Source organism: Chaetodon trifascialis, chromosome 20, assembly GCF_039877785.1.
Source record: "Chaetodon trifascialis isolate fChaTrf1 chromosome 20, fChaTrf1.hap1, whole genome shotgun sequence".
Classification (NCBI taxonomy): Eukaryota; Metazoa; Chordata; class Actinopteri; order Chaetodontiformes; family Chaetodontidae; genus Chaetodon; species Chaetodon trifascialis.
In genome coordinates, this window is record NC_092075.1 from 572,011 (window position 1) to 592,068 (window position 20,058).

The 20,058-nt window shown below is 49.4% G+C and overlaps 1 protein-coding gene across 2 annotated transcripts; it reads left to right on the forward strand.

The window, feature by feature from the left end:
• Nucleotides 1–40: 40 nt before the first annotated feature.
• On the forward strand, nucleotides 41–19,504 carry ppp3ccb (protein phosphatase 3, catalytic subunit, gamma isozyme, b). Of its 2 annotated transcripts, none has more exons than XM_070988476.1 (14): nucleotides 41–618; nucleotides 5,822–6,019; nucleotides 6,584–6,708; nucleotides 8,620–8,731; nucleotides 8,821–8,966; nucleotides 9,191–9,330; nucleotides 10,111–10,188; nucleotides 10,572–10,666; nucleotides 10,932–11,057; nucleotides 11,661–11,738; nucleotides 12,064–12,148; nucleotides 13,476–13,573; nucleotides 14,423–14,449; nucleotides 18,072–19,504. In XM_070988476.1, the coding sequence occupies exons 1-14, from the start codon at nucleotides 567–569 to the stop codon at nucleotides 18,245–18,247; spliced, it is 1,536 nt and encodes a 511-aa protein (XP_070844577.1). In that variant the 5' UTR covers nucleotides 41–566; the 3' UTR covers nucleotides 18,248–19,504. The 2 variants fall into 2 exon arrangements, with proteins under 2 accessions (XP_070844577.1, XP_070844576.1); XM_070988475.1 differs by having other exon boundaries at nucleotides 44–618; nucleotides 18,063–19,504.
• Nucleotides 19,505–20,058: the final 554 nt, after the last annotated feature.

Consider the following 20,058-nt stretch of genomic DNA (forward strand, 5'->3'; position numbering starts at 1 on the left):
ATTAATACTACACTACCCAGAGCCCCCCGCGTTGAGCCATGTTGTAGGAAATCCGCTTGCGGCGGATTATTGTAATCCGACAGAGGGTCTGGACGACACATCGGATCACGACAAAAAAGCAGAGCCCAGCGGCCTGTAACAGATGCACCTCGTCCAAGAATAAAGGGATAAAGTTGAGATATGATCTGACGCACTGCTCGCTGCTCCTGAAGGCATCATCGGCGGCGCCCGGGCCGTTTCCTGGACCAGTCGATTCATCTGACACACACTGACAGCGGCTTGGCAGCAGTGCACCACAGCGCAGAGGAGATAGGAAAAGATTTCATTTGTTAGTTTAAGAGATCTCCCCCCTTTTCCCTTCCCCCGTCAGGTTGAGCTCCAGCCCCGCTCGGCTCGGCTCGGTCGCCTGTCCGCGGAGCGAAGCGCTGCTGCTCCGAGCCGCTGCCGACACTCAGCTAGCAAGCGCGGCTAGCTCGCCCCAGCTAGCGAGCTAGCTCGGAAGGAATTGATCAAGTTTAGTTAAGAATTTAGTAAATTCTCCGAGCCGCAGCCCACAAGGAGGGAGGATGTCGGCGAAAGACCAAAACAAACTCTCCACCATTGAACGACCCATTAAAGGTATGTAACCTGTATTTCTTATTTTTTTCTTCCCGGGGGCAGGAAGTTAATGGTGGCTGCTGTCAGAGCTAGTTTGCTAAATGTGAGCGGAGCTTAACGCACCGCTGGATGTCAAATCAGCCCCGTTAACAGTTAATTTCCTCGGCTTATTTAGTCGAGCCCGGTGCTGCTTCGCGTCCCTCCCGCCTCTACACATCGATGGAAAGACGTGGCCAGGTTATGCAAGATAATCGATCCAGTGACTGCTAATGAGCTAGCTGTTAGCTTAGCTGTCCGGAGTGCCAGATGTCAGCTATGCGTTTGACATTCAGCCGTGAACGTACACATGCAGCTCAGGTTCACCGAGCAGGAGCGCGACGCCGCGGACACCTGGCGCCTGTTCCCGCGCTGCAGCTGCTCTGTGTCGCGGAGGAGGGACAGGGTAGATGGAGGCGAACGCTGAGGGGAGACACATTTAATGGTGGTGGATGTAAATGCAACGCTGCAGTGTAGGTAATGAATGCAGGAGTGTGTGTGTGTGTGTGTGTGTGTGTGTGTGTGTGTGTGTGTGTGTGTGTGTGTGTGTGTGTGTGTTGGCTTGAATAGAAGACTACCCCTCCCTTTCCAGCAGCTGTTTTTTGCTTTTAGAAAATGACTTTTCAAAGACTAGAAACTCCTTCAGACTCACTGCGGAGGCAGTTTCTGTTTGTCTGATGAGGTTTGTGCTTTGCTGTCTTAATGACATTTCTGCACAGCTCAGGGACAGAACAAGACGTTTGAAGATGTCACAGCAGGTTGATCACACTGATCTTTAGTGTTACCCTAAATGCCACACATGCACATGCAGCTGTCTCTCTCTGCACGCGCACACCTGACAGGTAGCTGGAGGCGGATTTGTTCAGACAGTCGTCACGTTTCTTCTTCTCAGCTGCTCGTTGGGACATCTTGACGGTGTTGCACCAAATTTTGTGACCCGTCAGATTGAGTGACCTAATTAGACTCCTGCTGAATTCCCTGCAGACGCTCCATCACGCTCGCTTCTGGTGGCAGCAGTCGTCAGACTGGGTCATCTCAGATGTGTGCTAACAGAAACTGTGCTGTACTCGTGGGTCGGCCTGTACACACAGACACCTCACCTGTCCACACCTGTCTCATGCTCTGCCCTCATACAGTAGAGTGACTGTGATCCTGCAGGTTGGTGGGTCCCACCCTGAGGTGTGACGTCCCCCCTCAGCTCTGACAGATAAACCACATCTTCATCAGCACCACCCGCCTCGTGCTGTCACTTTTTCTTAGCGGGCTGCAGAATCGTGACTTTTAACTATGGCAGCATTACCTGTGCAGGTGTGACAGCCGCCTCAGGTCGGTGGAGGTTTTTTCACACTGGCTGAGCTCTTCCACAGACACCTCACGTCGCTCGTGTCGGTACACGTACGGCTGCTTCGCGCCAAGGCTTTCTGCCTTTTCTGATTCAGGGACAGAAAATCAAGACTGGTCTTGCCAACGTAGAGGGAGGAGGGATGAGGCGTCTTTGAGACCCACGCCGTCAGCCTGAATCACAGCTGTCAACATGTCGATTCTCTCAAACTGCTGTGAAGGCATCATCAAAATAAGGAGATAAACTCTGATTTAAAGAAATGTTTGCAGCTGAAATCACCAACCAGGTCACAGACTTTGGTTCTTCCTCCGTTCAAAGTAAATCTGCAGCACTTGAAGTCTGATGAGACTCTCTGGACGCATGAAGGACTGAGTGTGAGGCTGCAGAAGACAAAGCTTTGTTTAACCGTGAAGCTTGATGCTTCAGTGGACAGCATGGAGACTGTGTCTGTGGTAACGGGGACAGACAGACAGATGGACGGACGGCTGCTTGTGGTTGAACATCTGCTGGTCAACAGCTGCATCGTCGCCGCTGCCTTAAAGGAAACTCGCTGCTGATCCATGCCTGTCTGTCTCACTCTTCATCGTCTGCACCCGTCCAACACATTGTCCCTCAGGCTTCATGGACATGTCTCTGCAGCATGTCTCTTCCATTCAAAGTGTGTGAACGGCTCTAAATGTTGGTGATGGACGTTCAGGCTGAAACCACAAACGTCTGCCAGCTTTGTCCTGACATCACCACACAGACTGACTTTGTCTCAACACCTCAGCCTTCCTGAACGACGGACACGTCCTGGAGCGGACGCTGTCTTCGTCAGGTTCGTTACACTGTGTGAGTCTGGGTGAAGTTCAGCCACGTATGATGGGCTCAGCGGGTTAGCAGGGCTTAGGAGCATAAAGCTGCAGGAGAGCGTCACATCATTAAACCTGCCTGTTAAGACTGCTCAGCCAGGAAGTCACACACGCACACACACACACACACACACACACATACACACAGACACACACACACACATACACACACACACACACACACACACACGCGCGCACACACACACACACACACACACACACAGACACACACACACACACACACACACACACACACATACACACAGACACAGACACACACACACACACACACACACACACACACACAAACACACAGACACACACACACACACACACAGTATGGACCAGCTATGGTTTGGTTTACCGTCCAGCCTCCTCCGTTCATCAGATTCTGTAACGTGGACCTGAACCAAAGCTGAGCACTTTGATAACAACGATGCTAAACACGTTAGCGTGGTCCAGAGTGGACGTCTCAGAGACTGATTAAGAGACAAACGTCTTCTTTTCACCGTCTGCACCAACATCAAAACGCTTTGTGTCATCGTCATTTTCTAACCTGTTCACACTCGAAACCAGAGCGTAACCTGGGTCAGTCCGGCCATGTCTATTGGCTGGTGTGTGCGATGCTCTGAAACACCTGAAAGTACTCAAACACTGACAGTTGGAGTATTAAAGCAGTAACTTTTGATGTTTTCTCCCACTAACCTGTAAAGTAGCATCACTGTGATCTGAACAGACACACACGCCTCGTCCACACGTCTCGTCCACACACCTGCTTGTGTTTCAGAAGACATTTATGTGGACAGCCGTCTTCTTTAGTCTGCATCCTGAAACCAAAGCAGGTCGCACACATTCAGCCAATCGCGTCGCTCGTTCTGGACTGGTTCACCAGCTGAGGAAACCGGCCAGGCTCGGCAGATGAGCGCGTGATTGGACGAGACGATGGAGCCGGTGATTAGGAAGTCACTGTAGGAAGTGGTATTCAAATAATGAACCGCAGCAGCTGGAGGGACGCAGAGACACTTGAGAAAAACTGCAGCAGCGTCTGTTTTTTAATCTGCTGAGATCAGCTCAGCTTCAAACAGCGACCAGCTTTCCACCTTTCCAGCAGGTACATCGCCCGAAGTCTCCTGCAGCCTGTGAAGTGTGCATTTAATACTGCTTTGGTCTTTGCTTGTTGCTGAACTTTGTCCCTGTTGGCCACCGTACCCCCTGAGGCCCGGAGCCAGTCAAATATAAGCAAAACAAAGAGCGAATCAAACAGGCGCCTGCTTTGTTTCTGCTGCTCTGCTCTCTGATTGGCTAACTTCAGTGGAACCATGTGGTCAGTAAACACGACCATCGGAGGGGATCCGAACATCGTCTGAGGCGGGTTTAACCACACGAATAAAAAAACCTGCAGCTGCAGCATCATGTGACCGTCACACTCTGGAACGAGCTTCCTGTGTTTGTGCACACGCTGAGGTCCTTTAACGAGCGCCTGACTGCTAGACATTAACGATCGTTCACACGTTAAAGGACTCCGATCACAAAGATCATTTATGATGAAGCGCTCCACTCTGTGTGCCTTTACGGACAGCTAATGGCAGCTAATGCGTAAAGCTACTGTCTGAGGCTAATGCCTGAAGCTAATGTGTGAGGCTAATGCCTGAAGCTAATGTGTGAGGCTAATGCCTGAAGCTAATGTGTGAGGCTAATGCCTGAAGCTAATGTGTGAGGCTAATGCCTGAAGCTAAAGAGAGCAGCTGAGTGTGTTTGCTGTTGGTCCGCTCACAGATTCAGAGGCGTGCAGCTCGTCGTCTCAGTGAGTCTGAGCTGAGATCAGCGTCTGTCGCTCAGCAGCTTGTTCACACGCCGTTAATTATGTCAGGCAGCATTAATATTTTAACACTTTGAAGATGGCACCCGTCAGCCCACACTTTGACAATGAGAACAGCTGAGCTGCAGCTCGGTGTCTCCGTCCTCTCGGCGAGGCGATGGTGTTTTCCAGGAAGTGAGATGCTTGGTATTTCCTCCAGGGGCCGGTTTGTGCTGCCAAGCCGCGATCCTTTGTGTTCAGGTCGAGCCTCAACACGCCGCCACGCCGCGCAGGACCAACTCAGTCTGATCACAGAATGAAGCAAACACTGAAGCCTCCATGCAGCTCTGAGGCTGACTGTGGACACACACACACACACACACACACACACACACACACCGATGACATCACAGCAGGTCTACAGTCATGAGTAAAGGCGGTAAAGGTGAAACATGCTCAAACCCCAGAACATCACACCTGCTCTCAGGTAAGATGAAGCAAAGCCACTGATTCCCACAATAAAGACCAAATGATCAGTGATGTCAAACTGATCACTGATCAGTTCTCTTCCATCTGACACATCGATCGATCAGCTGATCGGGGCTGTTGGCTGCTGCTGTGTGTTTCTGTAACAGACCGTCAGGTTCACTTTTATCGGACTTGTTGGTGTGACGGCGTCCAACAATCCAGCTGTTTCAGTGATCAATCAAAGTTATTGATCGCGCTCAAACAGCAGCAGCTCTCCACTTCCAGCGTCTCTGCTGTCTCAGTGGACTGACTCTGAGTTTGGGACACTGAGAAGATGAAAACGACCGTTAGCAAACTGAACCAGGATCAGTTCTGAGCTTTGTGTTTGTGACGCGGTGTCCTTGTTCAGAGCGCCTCCTGTTCATTGGCCCATTCTGAAGACACTGTGGACAACAGAAAGCAGAACTGTGTGTGTGTGTGTGTGTGTGTGTGTGTGTGTGTGTGTGTGTGTGTGTGTGTGTGTGTGTGTGTGTGTGTGTGTGTGTGTGTGTGTGGTGTTGGTGGTGGTGGACGTCAGAGTTTCACTCTTGTGTCTCTTTCTCTCTCTCTCTCTCTGTCTGTCTCTCTGCTGTCTGTCTTTGCTGTCTGTCTCTCTACTGTCTGTCTCTCTCTTCTCTCTCTGCTGTCTGTCTCTGCTGTCCATCCGTCTGTCTCTCTGCGTGCTTGCAGCGGTGCCGTATCCTCCTGGGACTCGCCTGTCCGTCAAAGACCTGTATGTGGACGGGAGGCCCAGCGTGGAGGTGCTGAAGGCCCACCTGGTGAAGGAGGGTCGGCTGGAGGAGGAGACGGCTCTGCGGATCATCAACGAGGGAGCCGCCATCCTCCGCCAGGAGAAGTGCATGCTGGAGGTGGAGGCCCCCATCACAGGTACAACTCATCTCATCCTATTGAGGATGGATTTCCCATCGTTTGTCCAGTAGTGAGTCCAGTAAAGTGAGACGGTGTCCTCTGTGGACCCTCAGTCGCGTCCACAGACCCACCCTTCTCTGTCTCTGTCTCGGCTGCCCTCTGTGACATGTGGCGTAGCCTCGGTGTCCAGCCTCCACCCTCGTGCCCTCTGACTATTTTTAGCTCCGTCTGTCCCGTCTCTCTTATTGTCTCTGTATTTTGGTGGACTTTGTCTCGTCTGTCTCTTTGTCTGTCTTCTTCTGTCTCTGCCGTTCAGTCAGACTTCTTCAACAAAAACAATGAGTTTGATGCTTTTCTAATTTTTCTTTTTGAGTTGCTCCTGAGTTTAAACTCTCAGGCGAGTCGACTGATCTGCAGAGTGATTGGCAGTTTTATTGATAACGAATGAATATTGATGATAATTGTTTGTTTTATAGGTTTTAGTCACCTGACGACCTTAAATCAGGCCGTCTCCCTCACTGACTGCAGCACCAGTATGTCCTTTAACACGACGCTCACTCATACCTTGTCTCTGTTGTCCAGTGTGCGGAGACGTCCACGGACAGTTCTTTGACCTGATGAAGCTGTTCGAGGTGGGCGGATCCCCCAGCAGCACCCGCTACCTGTTCCTCGGAGACTACGTGGACCGAGGCTACTTCAGCATCGAGGTAGGCGCGCTTGGAGGTGGTGTTAGTAGGAAATGAAAGGCGCTCCGTCTCCTCCTCAGCCCGAGCTCCACCCCCAGACGGCAAGGGGAGGAGCGGCCGTGTGGTCTGGATGGAGCGTTGTGTAGATATGACGGTCTGACAGGTTTATGGGCTCCTGTCGCACTTCCTGGTTTGGACCGGTGGACCTCTTTCTCCACAGAGAGCTCCACGATCCAGTTCCAGTCAGAAACAGGGTCAGCAGCAGCTGCTCCACTGAACCAGATTCATTTAGGAGCCGTTTATCTTCAGAAAGCCACGTTTTCCAGACCGACCTGAGCAGCCTCAGACCAGCTCACCTGGTACTGATCTTCAGCAGATGATGGAGGCCAGTGCATCAGGAGGAGGTTCACAGGAAGTGAACGGGCTGAGCTGAAGGTTTCCACCTGTGGCTGCTGCAGGACGCTGAGGCTGTGATGGTTCTCATGGTTCCTCCTCTCACGGACTCATTCATCGTTCTCTGTCGCCACAGACAGGACCACGTCTGGTCGGACACGTTAGAAGAAGAAGAAGAAGAAGAAATGCTTTATTAGTCACATTAACACACAACATGCAGAGTTACGGGGAACTGTACACGCCGTGCTTCTGTGAAGTTCTTCTCCACCTTCATCCCATCCTGCTCAGTCCTTCCTCCACTCAGATCAGGAGCGGTGGGCTGCCAGCCGACCGGCGCCGGGGTCCCAGTTTCCTTTGTCACCATTGGTCAGGTGGTTCTTCATGCATGTTTTTAGTGGGGGTATTTATGGAGGAAACCCAGGTGAACACGGGGAGAACATGCAAACTCCACACAGAAAGGCCCCTTTCCTCCAGCAGCAGGCACCAAAGGCAGGGTGGAGGACACGCCCCCGGCGCCCCAGGCGGGAATCAAACCTGGGACCTTCTAGCTGTGAGGCGACAGTGTTACCACCTGTGTCACCGTGCCACCTGCCCAGTAACACTGCGGCAGCTGAACGCGTCACCTTTTCCTCTGACACGTCTTCACAGTTTCACCACAAGAGACAAACAATCCTCGCTGAGTCAGAAAAGCTCTTGACTCTTCTTCTGTGGTTGTGGCCTGTCTTTGTCTTCAGGAAGACACTGAAGCTGAGCGACTCCCCCGTATGTCTTCAGTTTGTCTTCGTCTCAGTCCTGTGTCACAGAGCCTTTTTACGCTTTCCTCTCACCTCAGTCAAAGACAACTGAAGCTGTGTTGGTCTTTTAGTCTTTTGGTCTTTTAGTCATCACATCATGTTAAAGCTCTGCAGAAAGTGTCTGACACTGTCAGTTTAAGGAAAACATTGTGATGATGTGAAGGACAAATAAACGGCGTCTTTATGTCACCAGAGGCATCACTCAGTCAGTTAGCAGTTAGCTGCTAGCTGTTAGCTCTTGGCAGTTAGCAGTTGTTGGTCATGTCGAGGCGTTTAGCTCATTAGTTTCAGACTGAAGCTGTGACTGCTGCTTTAAATAAACCTGTAATCTGCCTGAAACATCAGTGTTTCTCACACAGTCTGCCCTGCTGCTGATTGTAACCACACACACACACACACACACACACACACACACACACACACACACACACACACACACACACACACACTGTGCTCATTGTGTGCTGCTGGTGTCCTCATAAGACGGCGCAATACAAGAAAAAAACATCTTTAATTTTTCATCTCCTCAATGAAAACAAAGATTCTGTTCAGTTCTGATTTTTTAAGCAAGAGGACAGACAGAGGACGGACGTCAGAGAAGACTGAAGTGTTTCCCTAAAACAGGCGGCTCAGTGGAGACAAACCTGCTGACATTATTGATCCAGCAGCTCTAGAGTGAACGTCCAGAGTTTGAGTGAAGTGTTGATGTGAGGCCTGACTGCACCCTCCCTGTGCCCCCCCCCAGTGTGTGCTGTACCTGTGGGCTCTGAAGATCAACCACCCCAACACGCTGTTCCTCCTCAGAGGAAACCACGAGTGCCGGCACCTCACAGAGTACTTCACCTTCAAACAGGAGTGTAAGTCAGCGGCGAGTCCGTCCTCCACGCAGCTGAGTGTCACTTTAAAACGTCCAGGTGTCTCACCTGTGCACGTGTGTGTCCTGCAGGTAAAATCAAGTACTCAGAGCGTGTGTACGATGCCTGTATGGATGCGTTCGACTGCCTGCCTCTGGCTGCTCTCCTCAACCAGCAGTTCCTGTGTGTGCACGGAGGCCTGAGCCCTGAAGTCACCTGTCTGGACGACATACGGAAGGTAAGCAGGGACAACGTCTGCAGACAGACCGGCAGTGACTGAACCGCTGAGCTAACGTTAGCAAACGTTAGCTCCTCAGACTGACTGGGATGCTAACCGCTAACTGTCAGCTGACGTGATGTTTCACTCAGATCACTAATGTGTGTGTGTGTGTGTGTGTGTGTGTGTGTGTGTGTGTGTGTGTGTGTGTGTGTGTGTGCGCGTGCATGCATGCATGCATGCAGCTGGACCGGTTTAAGGAGCCCCCGGCGTTCGGGCCCATGTGCGACCTGCTGTGGTCGGACCCGGGGGAGGACTACGGCTCAGAGAAGACCCAGGAACACTTCTGCCACAACAGCGTGAGAGGCTGCTCGTACTTCTACAGGTGCGACCTGAACGAGAGCTGCTGACATGTTTCCACGGGCAAAAAGACAAAAAGCAGCTTGTTCTGTTAATCTGAGCTGATTAGAGCGTTCACAAACAATGGCTTATCTCTGGATAAGTGAGCGCCGGCTAAATCCGCCGTCAGACAGACACTGAAAATAAATATTAGCGTTCTCTGCTCGGTCTTCATATTTGTACTGAATGTCAGTGTTGACTCCACATGGAGGTCAGAGTGAGGGGGAAGCAGCTGCTGCTCAAATCCTCTTTCAGCCCGAGTTGGTTTGTTTCAGACGTTAAGTGATTCATCAGGCAGCGGCGCCACATCTGTCCCTCTGACTGAGCTGTTAGCGTCACTCGCTGTCATTCATCCTGCTGCGAGGCAGCAGAACGGAGCTCCACCCTCAGGCCCGCCAGGTAGTTTCCAGGTTCAGGACCACAACTATGCCCCCCCCTCCCCTCGCTTCGTTAATTAATGATGCAACTGTAACACACAAAGAGCATAATGTCTTTTAATAAAGCAGGAGGCCGTTCTTCTGACGGCTGATCCGGTTCACACCCTGAAGGGAAGACCAAACCACAGTCATCATCAGGTTCATGTTTTCTGCTTAGACTCGGACAAACAGACGTCTGAAGTGAGCCTGCTGTGTGTGAAAGCCTCCGCCTGAGCTGCTCTTTGATTCACCTCAAACATCTGAGCCGAGCCGTGGGGACAGCCGCTGTGACGGACGGCCATGTTGTCCAGTGTTGGTCCTCATAATAACTCCCTGTGCTCTGCTTGCAGTTACCCAGCAGTGTGTGACTTCCTGATGAACAATAACCTGCTGTCCGTAATACGAGCACACGAAGCCCAGGATGCAGGGTGAGGCTGCGCACGCACGCACACACACACACACACACACACACACACACACACACCTCCTGTCACATGCTCTGACTCACACACTGTGTGTTTACTGTTGTGTTGAAAGCACTAAATGCTGTCATATCTGTGACATCATCTTCTGTTTTCTATTATTGTCTCTGTGAGTTGATACTCAGATATGATCCAAAGTGTCTGCGTTCAAGTCATCAACAGAGACGAAGAAGACAAATATGCATCAATAAAACCTCATCTTTACCTGAAGTCTTCATCTTTACCTGAAGTCTTCATCTTTACCTGAACTCTTCATCTTTACCTGAAGTCTTCATCTTTACCTGAACTCTTCATCTTTACCTGAAGTCTTCATCTTTTGTGCCCGTCAGGTATCGAATGTACAGGAAAAGTCAGACGACAGGCTTCCCGTCTTTAATCACCATCTTCTCTGCTCCGAACTACCTGGACGTGTACAATAACAAAGGTAAGAGAAGTGAAGGATGGAAACCATGGCAACAGGTTGGAAACCTTGAGGCCCTGGCAACAGGAGGCAGGAAGTGCATCATGAAGGAGATGTTAATGTGTGTGTGTGTGTGTGTGTGTGTGTGTGTGTGTGTGTGTGTGTGTGTGTGTGTGTGTGTGTGTGTGTGTGTGTGTGTGTGTGTGTGTGTGTGTGTGTGTGTGTGTGTGTGTGTGTGTGTGTGTGTGTGTGTGTGTGTGTGTGTGTGTGTGTGGTGCTTTGTTCTCAGCTGCCGTGCTGAAATATGAGAATAATGTGATGAACATCCGGCAGTTTAACTGCTCCCCTCACCCCTATTGGCTGCCCAACTTCATGGACGTGTTCACCTGGTCTCTGCCCTTCGTCGGAGAGAAAGGTGAGCCTGCCGCCCTGCTGCGTTCACCTGTGTCACCTGTAGCTCTGTGAGCTGCCGTTTGAGTCACGGCCATTTCAGGAAAGTCAGAGTTGTTTCTGCCAAAACATCAGCCCAGCAGATCCAGTGGAACCAGTAACACGTTGGACATACAGACGAGTGGCAGTCAGGCAGAGGTCGTCACAAACTGGAAATACAGCGTAAATCCTCACAGTGGCCCCTTCAGTGCAGAGAGAGCCAGGCCTTTACTTGGATCAGGCTTATATTAATAACTTAAACTGTATGTTTGTCATTGAGCGTCTGACAGCGACGGCTGTCACGTGTTCTCACTGACACTCTGAATTTCCTGTTGCTGCTTCACAATAAAAGCCTTTAAAAGTGGTTAGTCACAGGAAACGAGTAGCAGTGACTAAACTGTAGAGCTGTCACAGTTAATTAACCGATTGATTGGCACAAAGTCAAAGTGTGAACTGTTTTCTAAATGGATGAATGTTTCTGCTACTGTCACATCAGGGTTTCTTTAGATCGAGTGAAGCAGAGAACGTTTTTTCACAGCTCACCGCTGTGTGTGTGCGTGTGCGCGTGTGTGCGTGTGTGTTCACACAGTGACGGAGATGCTGGTCAATGTGTTGAACATCTGCTCTGACGACGAGCTGATGTCAGAGGGCGACGACACGTGTGAAGGTAAGAGGAAGCCACATTTTGCTCCTGTAGTCTTTATGTTGGTCCGTCCCTCAATGCTGTCTGACTTCCTGTCTCTCAGCTCCATGCTGATTGGTTCCTGCTGAAGTCGTAAATCTTTAGAAACTCCTCACAAATGTTTAGTTTCAGGTGTTAAAAGGTTCCTTAACTCCTCAAACGGCTGCTGGCTGTAGTTAGCTGCTGCAGACAGACTGCACAGACAGACGGAGTGTGAGATTATTGATGAAGAGTTTCAGAGCGTCGATCGCTCAGCGCTTCTCTTCCTTTACTCCTTTTCTCCCTTTGACTCCTTCATTTTGTCCTCCAGGTGGCGCTCCGGCTGTCCGGAAGGAGGTGATCAGAAATAAGATCCGGGCGATCGGAAAGATGGCTCGCGTCTTCTCTGTGCTCAGGTGGGTTTCATCTGTGTGACCGCTGAAGGTTTTCAGAGAGGCTGACGCTGTCTGAGGACGTCCTCTGCTCGTCTTACTGCTGGTTGTGGACTTAAAGCGTCTCTCGCGGCTGTGAAAGACGGATTAATCTCATTTAGGAAAATTTGAGGAGTTTCTCTGCAGGTCTTTACTTTTCCCATCTTGCTCCACTTTAGTTTGAGGCTAATGACTTCCTGCTTGATTTACACGTGTCCTCCTTTAATCCTGTGGAAGTGTGTCACAATCATTTGTCCTTTAATGACGAACGCTCTCGTTCAGAAAATGTCTCCAAGTTATTTGAAGGCCCAGAAAGCGTCGCAGTGTTTCTCGTGCAGCTCTTCCTCTTTTCTTCACCTCCGCTCGGTTTATCATCAGTTATATTCAGTGATGGAGGAAGTTCTCAGACCTGCGTTCACAATCCTAGCTTCAGCATGAAAATATCTGATAAGTACCAGAAGTAAAAGTACGCTTTATGCAGCTTTATGCAGTACAGACTGGTATCTGTTGTAACACTGGATCATGATTATCGGTGCTGTAACATATTGATCTCTGTAATGCTGCAGCTGTTGAAGGTGGAGCTCATGTTGACCTGCTGAGTCTTAATCTGTATCAATGAAGTAAAAAGAACAATATGGAAATACAAGCAAAGTAGAAGTACCTCTAAAATACACTGAAGTACAGAACTCACTCAAGTACACTGTCACATATCAGTACACTGAACATAAACCACACACACTCTGCAGCAGCCTGAGGACTTGGAGGTGTTTTCAGCTGGTCTGAGTGCAGCTGTGACAGATCTGAGCCCATCAGACCAAAGCAGCTAGAATACCTTCACCAGATCTGGATCTTCTTAGTCCACCACACGATGAGCTGGAAGCTCACAAGTACAGAAATGTAGAAGTCTGAGGCTGAGTTTATGGATTAAAAACAGTAGTCTGAGGATTGAGCCCTGAGGGACAACCAATCAGGTCTGAGCCCCAACAGGGTCTGAACCCCAACAGGGTCTGAACCCCAACAGGGTCTGAGCACCAACAGGGTCTGAGCCTCAACAGGGTCTGAGCACCAACAGGGTCTGAGCACCAACAGGGTCTGAGTCCCAACAGGGTCTGAACCCCAACAGGGTCTGAGCTTCAGATGGAAACACAGACTCTGAAAGATGATAAGAAATCAGTTTGATCAGCTGATCTCAAGTCATTGATTGTTCTGACTCTGTGTGTGTGTGTGTGTGTGTGTGTGTGTGTGTGTGTGTGTGTGTGTGTGTGTGTGTGTGTGTGTGTGTGTGTGTGTGTGTGTGTGTGTGTGTGTGCAGAGAGGAGAATGAGAGTGTGTTGCAGCTGAAGGGGCTGACCCCGACAGGAACGCTGCCTCTGGGAGTTTTGTCCGGAGGTCGACGAACTCTGCAAAGCGGTGAGCGCCACAGCAGCCGAGCATCCCACCAAACACTAACTGAGAGTCCAGCTAACACTAACGCCCTGTGCCTGCACTCACACTGAGACTAACCTCAGACACACACACACACACACACACACACACACACACACACACACACACACACACACACAGGGAAATGTCAGGGGTTTGTGTCCCCCTGTAAAGGAGCGCTCTGTTCAAACAGCTTCATGCTGCCCTTTAAAGACCAACAGCTGCTTCAGTCTGAACAGCAACACGTCGTCGTGTCCTTCTGTTCAGCTCGTTAGTGTCACAAAACGAACTCTGACTGCTTTCAGTTCACTTTGTCTCGTTCATCTGTTCGTGTTTGTTCTGATACAAATATGAGGAATTAATTAATTGATGCTTTTCAAGGCAGTTTAACAGCAAATGTAAAGAGGAGCGCCTCGTTTCAATTTAAAGGTTCTTTAAAGGGTCTCCCGTCTTTATGCTAAGCTAGGCTAACCACGTACATCTGACGTTTGGCTCATGTTGCACCAGGTCTTGTGTCTTGATCTTTTCAGGGCAGCATGGTGAAACACAGGAGACACGATGTCCATCAAAGCCTGATTGTTCCTGTCATTGTTCTGATTATTTACTGATCGATGTGATTGAACAGCCCTCTCTTTTAATAATCATGTAGCTCTGCTCTAACCTGTCTCTGTGGTCACTACCATTTTGGATGGGGGGGGGTGTATGATGATTGGCTACGTGTTAACAGGACTGACTGATTGCAGTGATAACGTGACTGACTGAATGCATTGACATAACGTTCCCACTCTCTCTCCATTGGTTTTGGGCATGGCACTTCTACTCACGCTTACACAGCCACCGTAGAGGCAGAAGAGGCACGAGGTATGCATTCATCTCCGTCCGTCTGTCCCTCTGTCCCTCTGTCCCTCTGTCCCTCTGTCCCTCTGTCTGTCTGTCTGTCTGTTTCCTCTCATCTGTGTCATGGGTTTAACTGTGATGATGATCCTGATGCTTCTCTGTTCAGACTAAAGAGCCTCTTCATCCTGAATCCTACTGCTGCACACAAAATGGGAAAGTTAGTCGTTAAATGTCAGTGTTGTTTATTTCCGCTGTCGGCTGAAGGAGGCGTCACGCAGCTCAGGAAGCTAATGTTGTGTCTGTACGCCCACGTTAGCATCGTTAGCATTTACGAGCAGCCTATAAACATTTGATAGATGCTGTTAGAACGGACTGTGATGTAGCTGTAGGCAGATGTTCATCACCTCATCGTGCAGTGGAGGCTGAGCGAGCTAAAGCTAAAGCTAATGTTCAGTTTGTGTTTTAGAGACAAGCTGATTCGACTGACAGGTGTTTCTGTTATTTTGTCCACCCTGTTAGCATCAGTGATGCTAGGCTAAAAAACAAAACAATAAGGAGAGTGAAATGTCCCTTTAATGAAAGTCTGTCTCTTTGCCTTCATGCTGTCCTGGTCCTGGTTTGAAGTAAGTGTTCCTTGCTGGTCCAACCAGTGCTCCCAGTCCACCTCATGTCCTGTAACGACTGCGTGTTGATAAAACTTAATGGAAATTAAGCAGCGAATGAGCTTCATGCAGTGCAGTGTTGATTGACAGCTGTCACTTTCACTCTCTGCACTCTCTTCAGTCTCTCTTTCACTCTTCACTTTCACTCTTCTCACTCTCTTCACTCTCACTCTTCAGTCTCTTCACTCTCTCCCGTCTCACTCTCTTCAGTCTCTTCAGTCTCACACTTAGTCTCTTCACTCTCTTCACTCTCTTCACTCTCTTCCGTCTCACTCTCTTCAATCTCACTCTCTTCACTCTCTTCCGTCTCACTCTCTTCAGTCTCTTCACTCTCTTCAGTCTCTCTTCACTCTCTTCCGTCTCACTCTCTTCAGTCTCACTCTCTTCAGTCTCTTCACTCTCTCCAGTCTCACTCTCTTCAGTCTCTCTTCACTCTCTTCACTCTCTTCAGTCTCACTCTCTTCACTCTCTTCACTCTCTTCCATCTCACTCTCTTCAGTCTCACTCTCTTCACTCTCTTCACTCTCTCCCGTCTCACTCTCTTCAGTCTCACTCTCTTCAGTCTCTTCACTCTCTTCAGTCTCTCTTCACTCTCTTCCGTCTCACTCTCTTCAGTCTCACTCTCTTCAGTCTCTTCACTCTCTTCATTCTCACTCTCTTCAGTCTCTTCACTCTCTTCATTCTCACTCTTCAGTCTCACTCTCTTCAGTCTCTCTTCACTCTCTTCAGTCTCACTCTCTTCACTCTCTTCCATCTCACTCTCTTCAGTCTCACTCTCTTCACTCTCTTCCGTCTCACTCTCTTCAGTCTCACTCTCTTCAGTCTCTTCAGTCTCTTCATTCTCACTCTCTTCAGTCTCTTCGCTCTCTTCACTCTCTCCCGTCTCACTCTCTTCAGTCTCACTCTCTTCAGTCTCTTCACTCTCTTCAGTCTCTCTTCACTCTCTTCCGTCTCACTCTCTTCAGTCTCACTCTCTTCAGTCTCTTCAGTCTCTTCATTCTCACTCTCTTCAGTCTCTTCACTCTCTTCATTCTCACTCTCTTCAGTCTCTCTTCACTCTCTCCCGTCTCACTCTCTTCAGTCTCACTCTCTTCAGTCTCACTCTCTTCACTCTCTTCCATCTCACTATCTTCAGTCTCACTCTCTTCAGTCTCTCTTCAGTCTCACTCTCTTCAGTCTCACTCTCTTCACTCTCTTCAGTCTCACTCTCTTCATTTTCACTCTCTTCACTCTCTTCACTCTCTTCAGTCTCTCTTCAGTCTCACTCTCTTCACTCTCTTCAGTCTCTTCAGTCTCTCTTCAGTCTCACTCTCTTCAGTCTCTTCAGTCTCACTCTCTTCAGTCTCTTCAGTCTCTCTCTCTTCACTCTCTTCACTCTCTTCAGTCTCACTCTCTTCACTTTCACTCTCTTCACTCTCTCCCGTCTCACTCTCTTCAGTCTCACTCTCTTCAGTCTCTTCACTCTCTTCAGTCTCTCTTCACTCTCTTCCATCTCACTCTCTTCAGTCTCACTCTCTTCAGTCTCTTCACTCTCTCCAGTCTCACTCTCTTCACTCTCTTCAGTCTCACTCTCTTCACTCTCTTCCATCTCACTCTCTTCAGTCTCACTCTCTTCACTCTCTTCACTCTCTTCACTCTCTTCAGTCTCACTCTCTTCACTCTCTTCAGTCTCACTCTCTTCAGTCTCTCTTCACTCTCTTCAGTCTCACTCTCTTCACTCTCTCCCGTCTCACTCTCTTCAGTCTCACTCTCTTCAGTCTCTCTTCACTCTCTTCCGTCTCACTCTCTTCAGTCTCACTCTCTTCAGTCTCTTCACTCTCTTCATTCTCACTCTCTTCAGTGTCTTCACTCTCTTCATTCTCACTCTCTTCACTCTCTCCCGTCTCACTCTCTTCAGTCTCACTCTCTTCAGTCTCTCTTCACTCTCTTCAGTCTCACTCTCTTCACTCTCTTCACTCTCTTCCATCTCACTATCTTCAGTCTCACTCTCTTCAGTCTCACTCTCTTCACTCTCTCCTGTCTCACTCTCTTCACTCTCTTCAGTCTCACTCTCTTCATTTTCACTCTCTTCACTCTCTTCAGTCTCTCTTCAGTCTCACTCTCTTCACTCTCTTCAGTCTCTTCAGTCTCTCTTCAGTCTCACTCTCTTCAGTCTCTTCAGTCTCACTCTCTTCAGTCTCTTCAGTCTCTCTCTCTTCACTCTCTTCACTCTCTTCAGTCTCACTCTCTTCACTTTCACTCTCTTCACTCTCTCCCGTCTCACTCTCTTCAGTCTCACTCTCTTCAGTCTCTTCACTCTCTTCAGTCTCTCTTCACTCTCTTCCATCTCACTCTCTTCAGTCTCACTCTCTTCAGTCTCTTCACTCTCTCCAGTCTCACTCTCTTCACTCTCTTCAGTCTCACTCTCTTCACTCTCTTCCATCTCACTCTCTTCAGTCTCACTCTCTTCACTCTCTTCACTCTCTTCACTCTCTTCAGTCTCACTCTCTTCACTCTCTCTTCACTCTCTTCAGTCTCACTCTCTTCACTCTCTCCCGTCTCACTCTCTTCAGTCTCACTCTCTTCAGTCTCTCTTCACTCTCTTCCGTCTCACTCTCTTCAGTCTCACTCTCTTCAGTCTCTTCACTCTCTTCATTCTCACTCTCTTCAGTGTCTTCACTCTCTTCATTCTCACTCTCTTCACTCTCTCCCGTCTCACTCTCTTCAGTCTCACTCTCTTCAGTCTCTCTTCACTCTCTTCAGTCTCACTCTCTTCACTCTCTTCACTCTCTTCCATCTCACTATCTTCAGTCTCACTCTCTTCAGTCTCACTCTCTTCACTCTCTCCTGTCTCACTCTCTTCACTCTCTTCAGTCTCACTCTCTTCATTTTCACTCTCTTCACTCTCTTCAGTCTCTTCAGTCTCTCTCTCTTCAGTCTCTTCAGTCTCACTCTGACGTTGTCCTCCTCTGACTTGTCTTTTTCTGTCCCTGCAGCCATTCAAGGCTTCAACCCTCAGCACAAGATCCAGAGCTTCGAGGAGGCTCGAGGTCTGGACCGCATCAACGAGAGGATGCCCCCCCGCCGCGACAGCAAGCAGCAGGAGGCGGCCCCCTCCCTCAACAACCTGCCGGCCAGCACCGGACCTCCGGACAAGAACGGCACCAACGCACAGGCCTAAAACCTCCCCCCTCCCTCCCCTCGTCACTCCTTCCTCCCCCTGTCCTCCACCTCCTCGTCCGTCCTCCCTCCCTCCCTCCCTGCCTCCCCCCCTCCCCGTCTTCTCCCCTTTCAGAGCAGGAGAAGAGGCAGTTCAGTCGGAGCGACTCACCGCGCTTAATTTATTTTATCATCTATTAAATATCATAGTTTAAGACTGAACAGCATCTGACCGTGAGGAGGCGGCGGCGTGCAGGACGGCGCCTTTCTGTCAGCGTTCGCTTTGTGTGGAGGGAGGAAGTGACACTGCGTTCGTGCCCGCACACGCACACACACAGACACATGCACACACACACAGACACACACACACACACACACACACACACACACACACACACACAGAATCAGCATCAATCCATCCTTTCTTATGCCAATGATAGTGTGACTGAGCTCTGAGGAGTGAGTATTGACATTTATATTATATATGTATATTTTAATTGTTCCCTCTTTTCAATGTGATGTTTTTTTTTTTTTTACCACATAGATGTAGGCTTCATGGGGGGGGGGGTTAAAGGTTAAAGGTTATTCCACTCCATTAGAACTCAGATCTCATGGGTGGAAATGACAATAAAATCTTAACTCACGGTCCTCTTCCTCGCTTCTTCTGCATGCTGGTGATGATGATGATGATGATGATGATGATGATGATGATGATGATGATGATGATGATGATGATGAAGAAGAAGCAGCCTGTAACTGGACCATGACTTGAGATTTTCCTGTGTTTGAGGCTTCGGCCATAATTTCCATCAGTTCCGATCACGTTAACGAAGACGCTGTTCTGTTGATAAATCTGATTGGTCGACAGATACGAGCAGTCAGACATCAGAGACCCTTTACTGGAAGTGGTCACTGATAGAAATGATGGAGAAATTACAAAATAAGAGCCTGAAATCTCCGTCATTAAGATGTAAAGAGACGCAGGCGGAGGTGTGTTCAGGGGTGTTGACAGCAGTGATGGTGGGGGGGTGATTTAACTCTTTTTTATGTTTGGGGGAGGTGGGTGGGCAGAGTACGCTGGGCTTTGTGGGAGCGAGGCCTCATTTCTGACTTCTGTTCGGCCTCAGAACATATCTCACAGAATGTACAGAGTTTAAAACGAACCTAGATTTTTCTTTACGGCTCAATTTGAAGAAGAACTTTTTGTCGAGTACATGTACTGCGAGGCCTCTCATTTATGTAGATGTTTCACTCCATTCAAATAAAAAACAGAAAAGTTTGGCTGCCTGCGTGTCTGTTGAATGCCGCTTTCACAGCTCAAGGACGCCGTCTCTCCGTTTGGCTGCCAATCAGAGGCCGGCGTGGGAGGTGTTGCTTTGTGCGGCCTCATCCAGCGAGGAGACGAGCGGCATTGAAGCGTCTCCAGCTCCTCGCTGCTCTGTGTGGGCCCACGTGTTTCTTAGCAACACAAACCCTGAACATTATTACCTGCAGCTCGCCGCAGATGAACGAGCAGACAGAAAAGGTTTGACGAGCTTAGAAACGAGCGCGGAGGCGTCCCAACACAATCACACGACTGGAATCTGCCTCCGTGAGCGGTGTGAAAGAACCACGACAGCACGGAGGTGTGAAACTCTAGTAACACGCCGGAGAGGAGGTGTCCAGAGAGATGGACGAAGACGAGAGACGAGCCGAGACGGGTTCGTTAAATCTACACAGCTGCACATTTAATACGGTTACCATGAAAATGCTTCATGTGTACAAAGATATTAACACCAACGATGAAGATAACAGTCGTCTGTTCTCTGAGAGACATGTTTCAGGGTCTTTTGT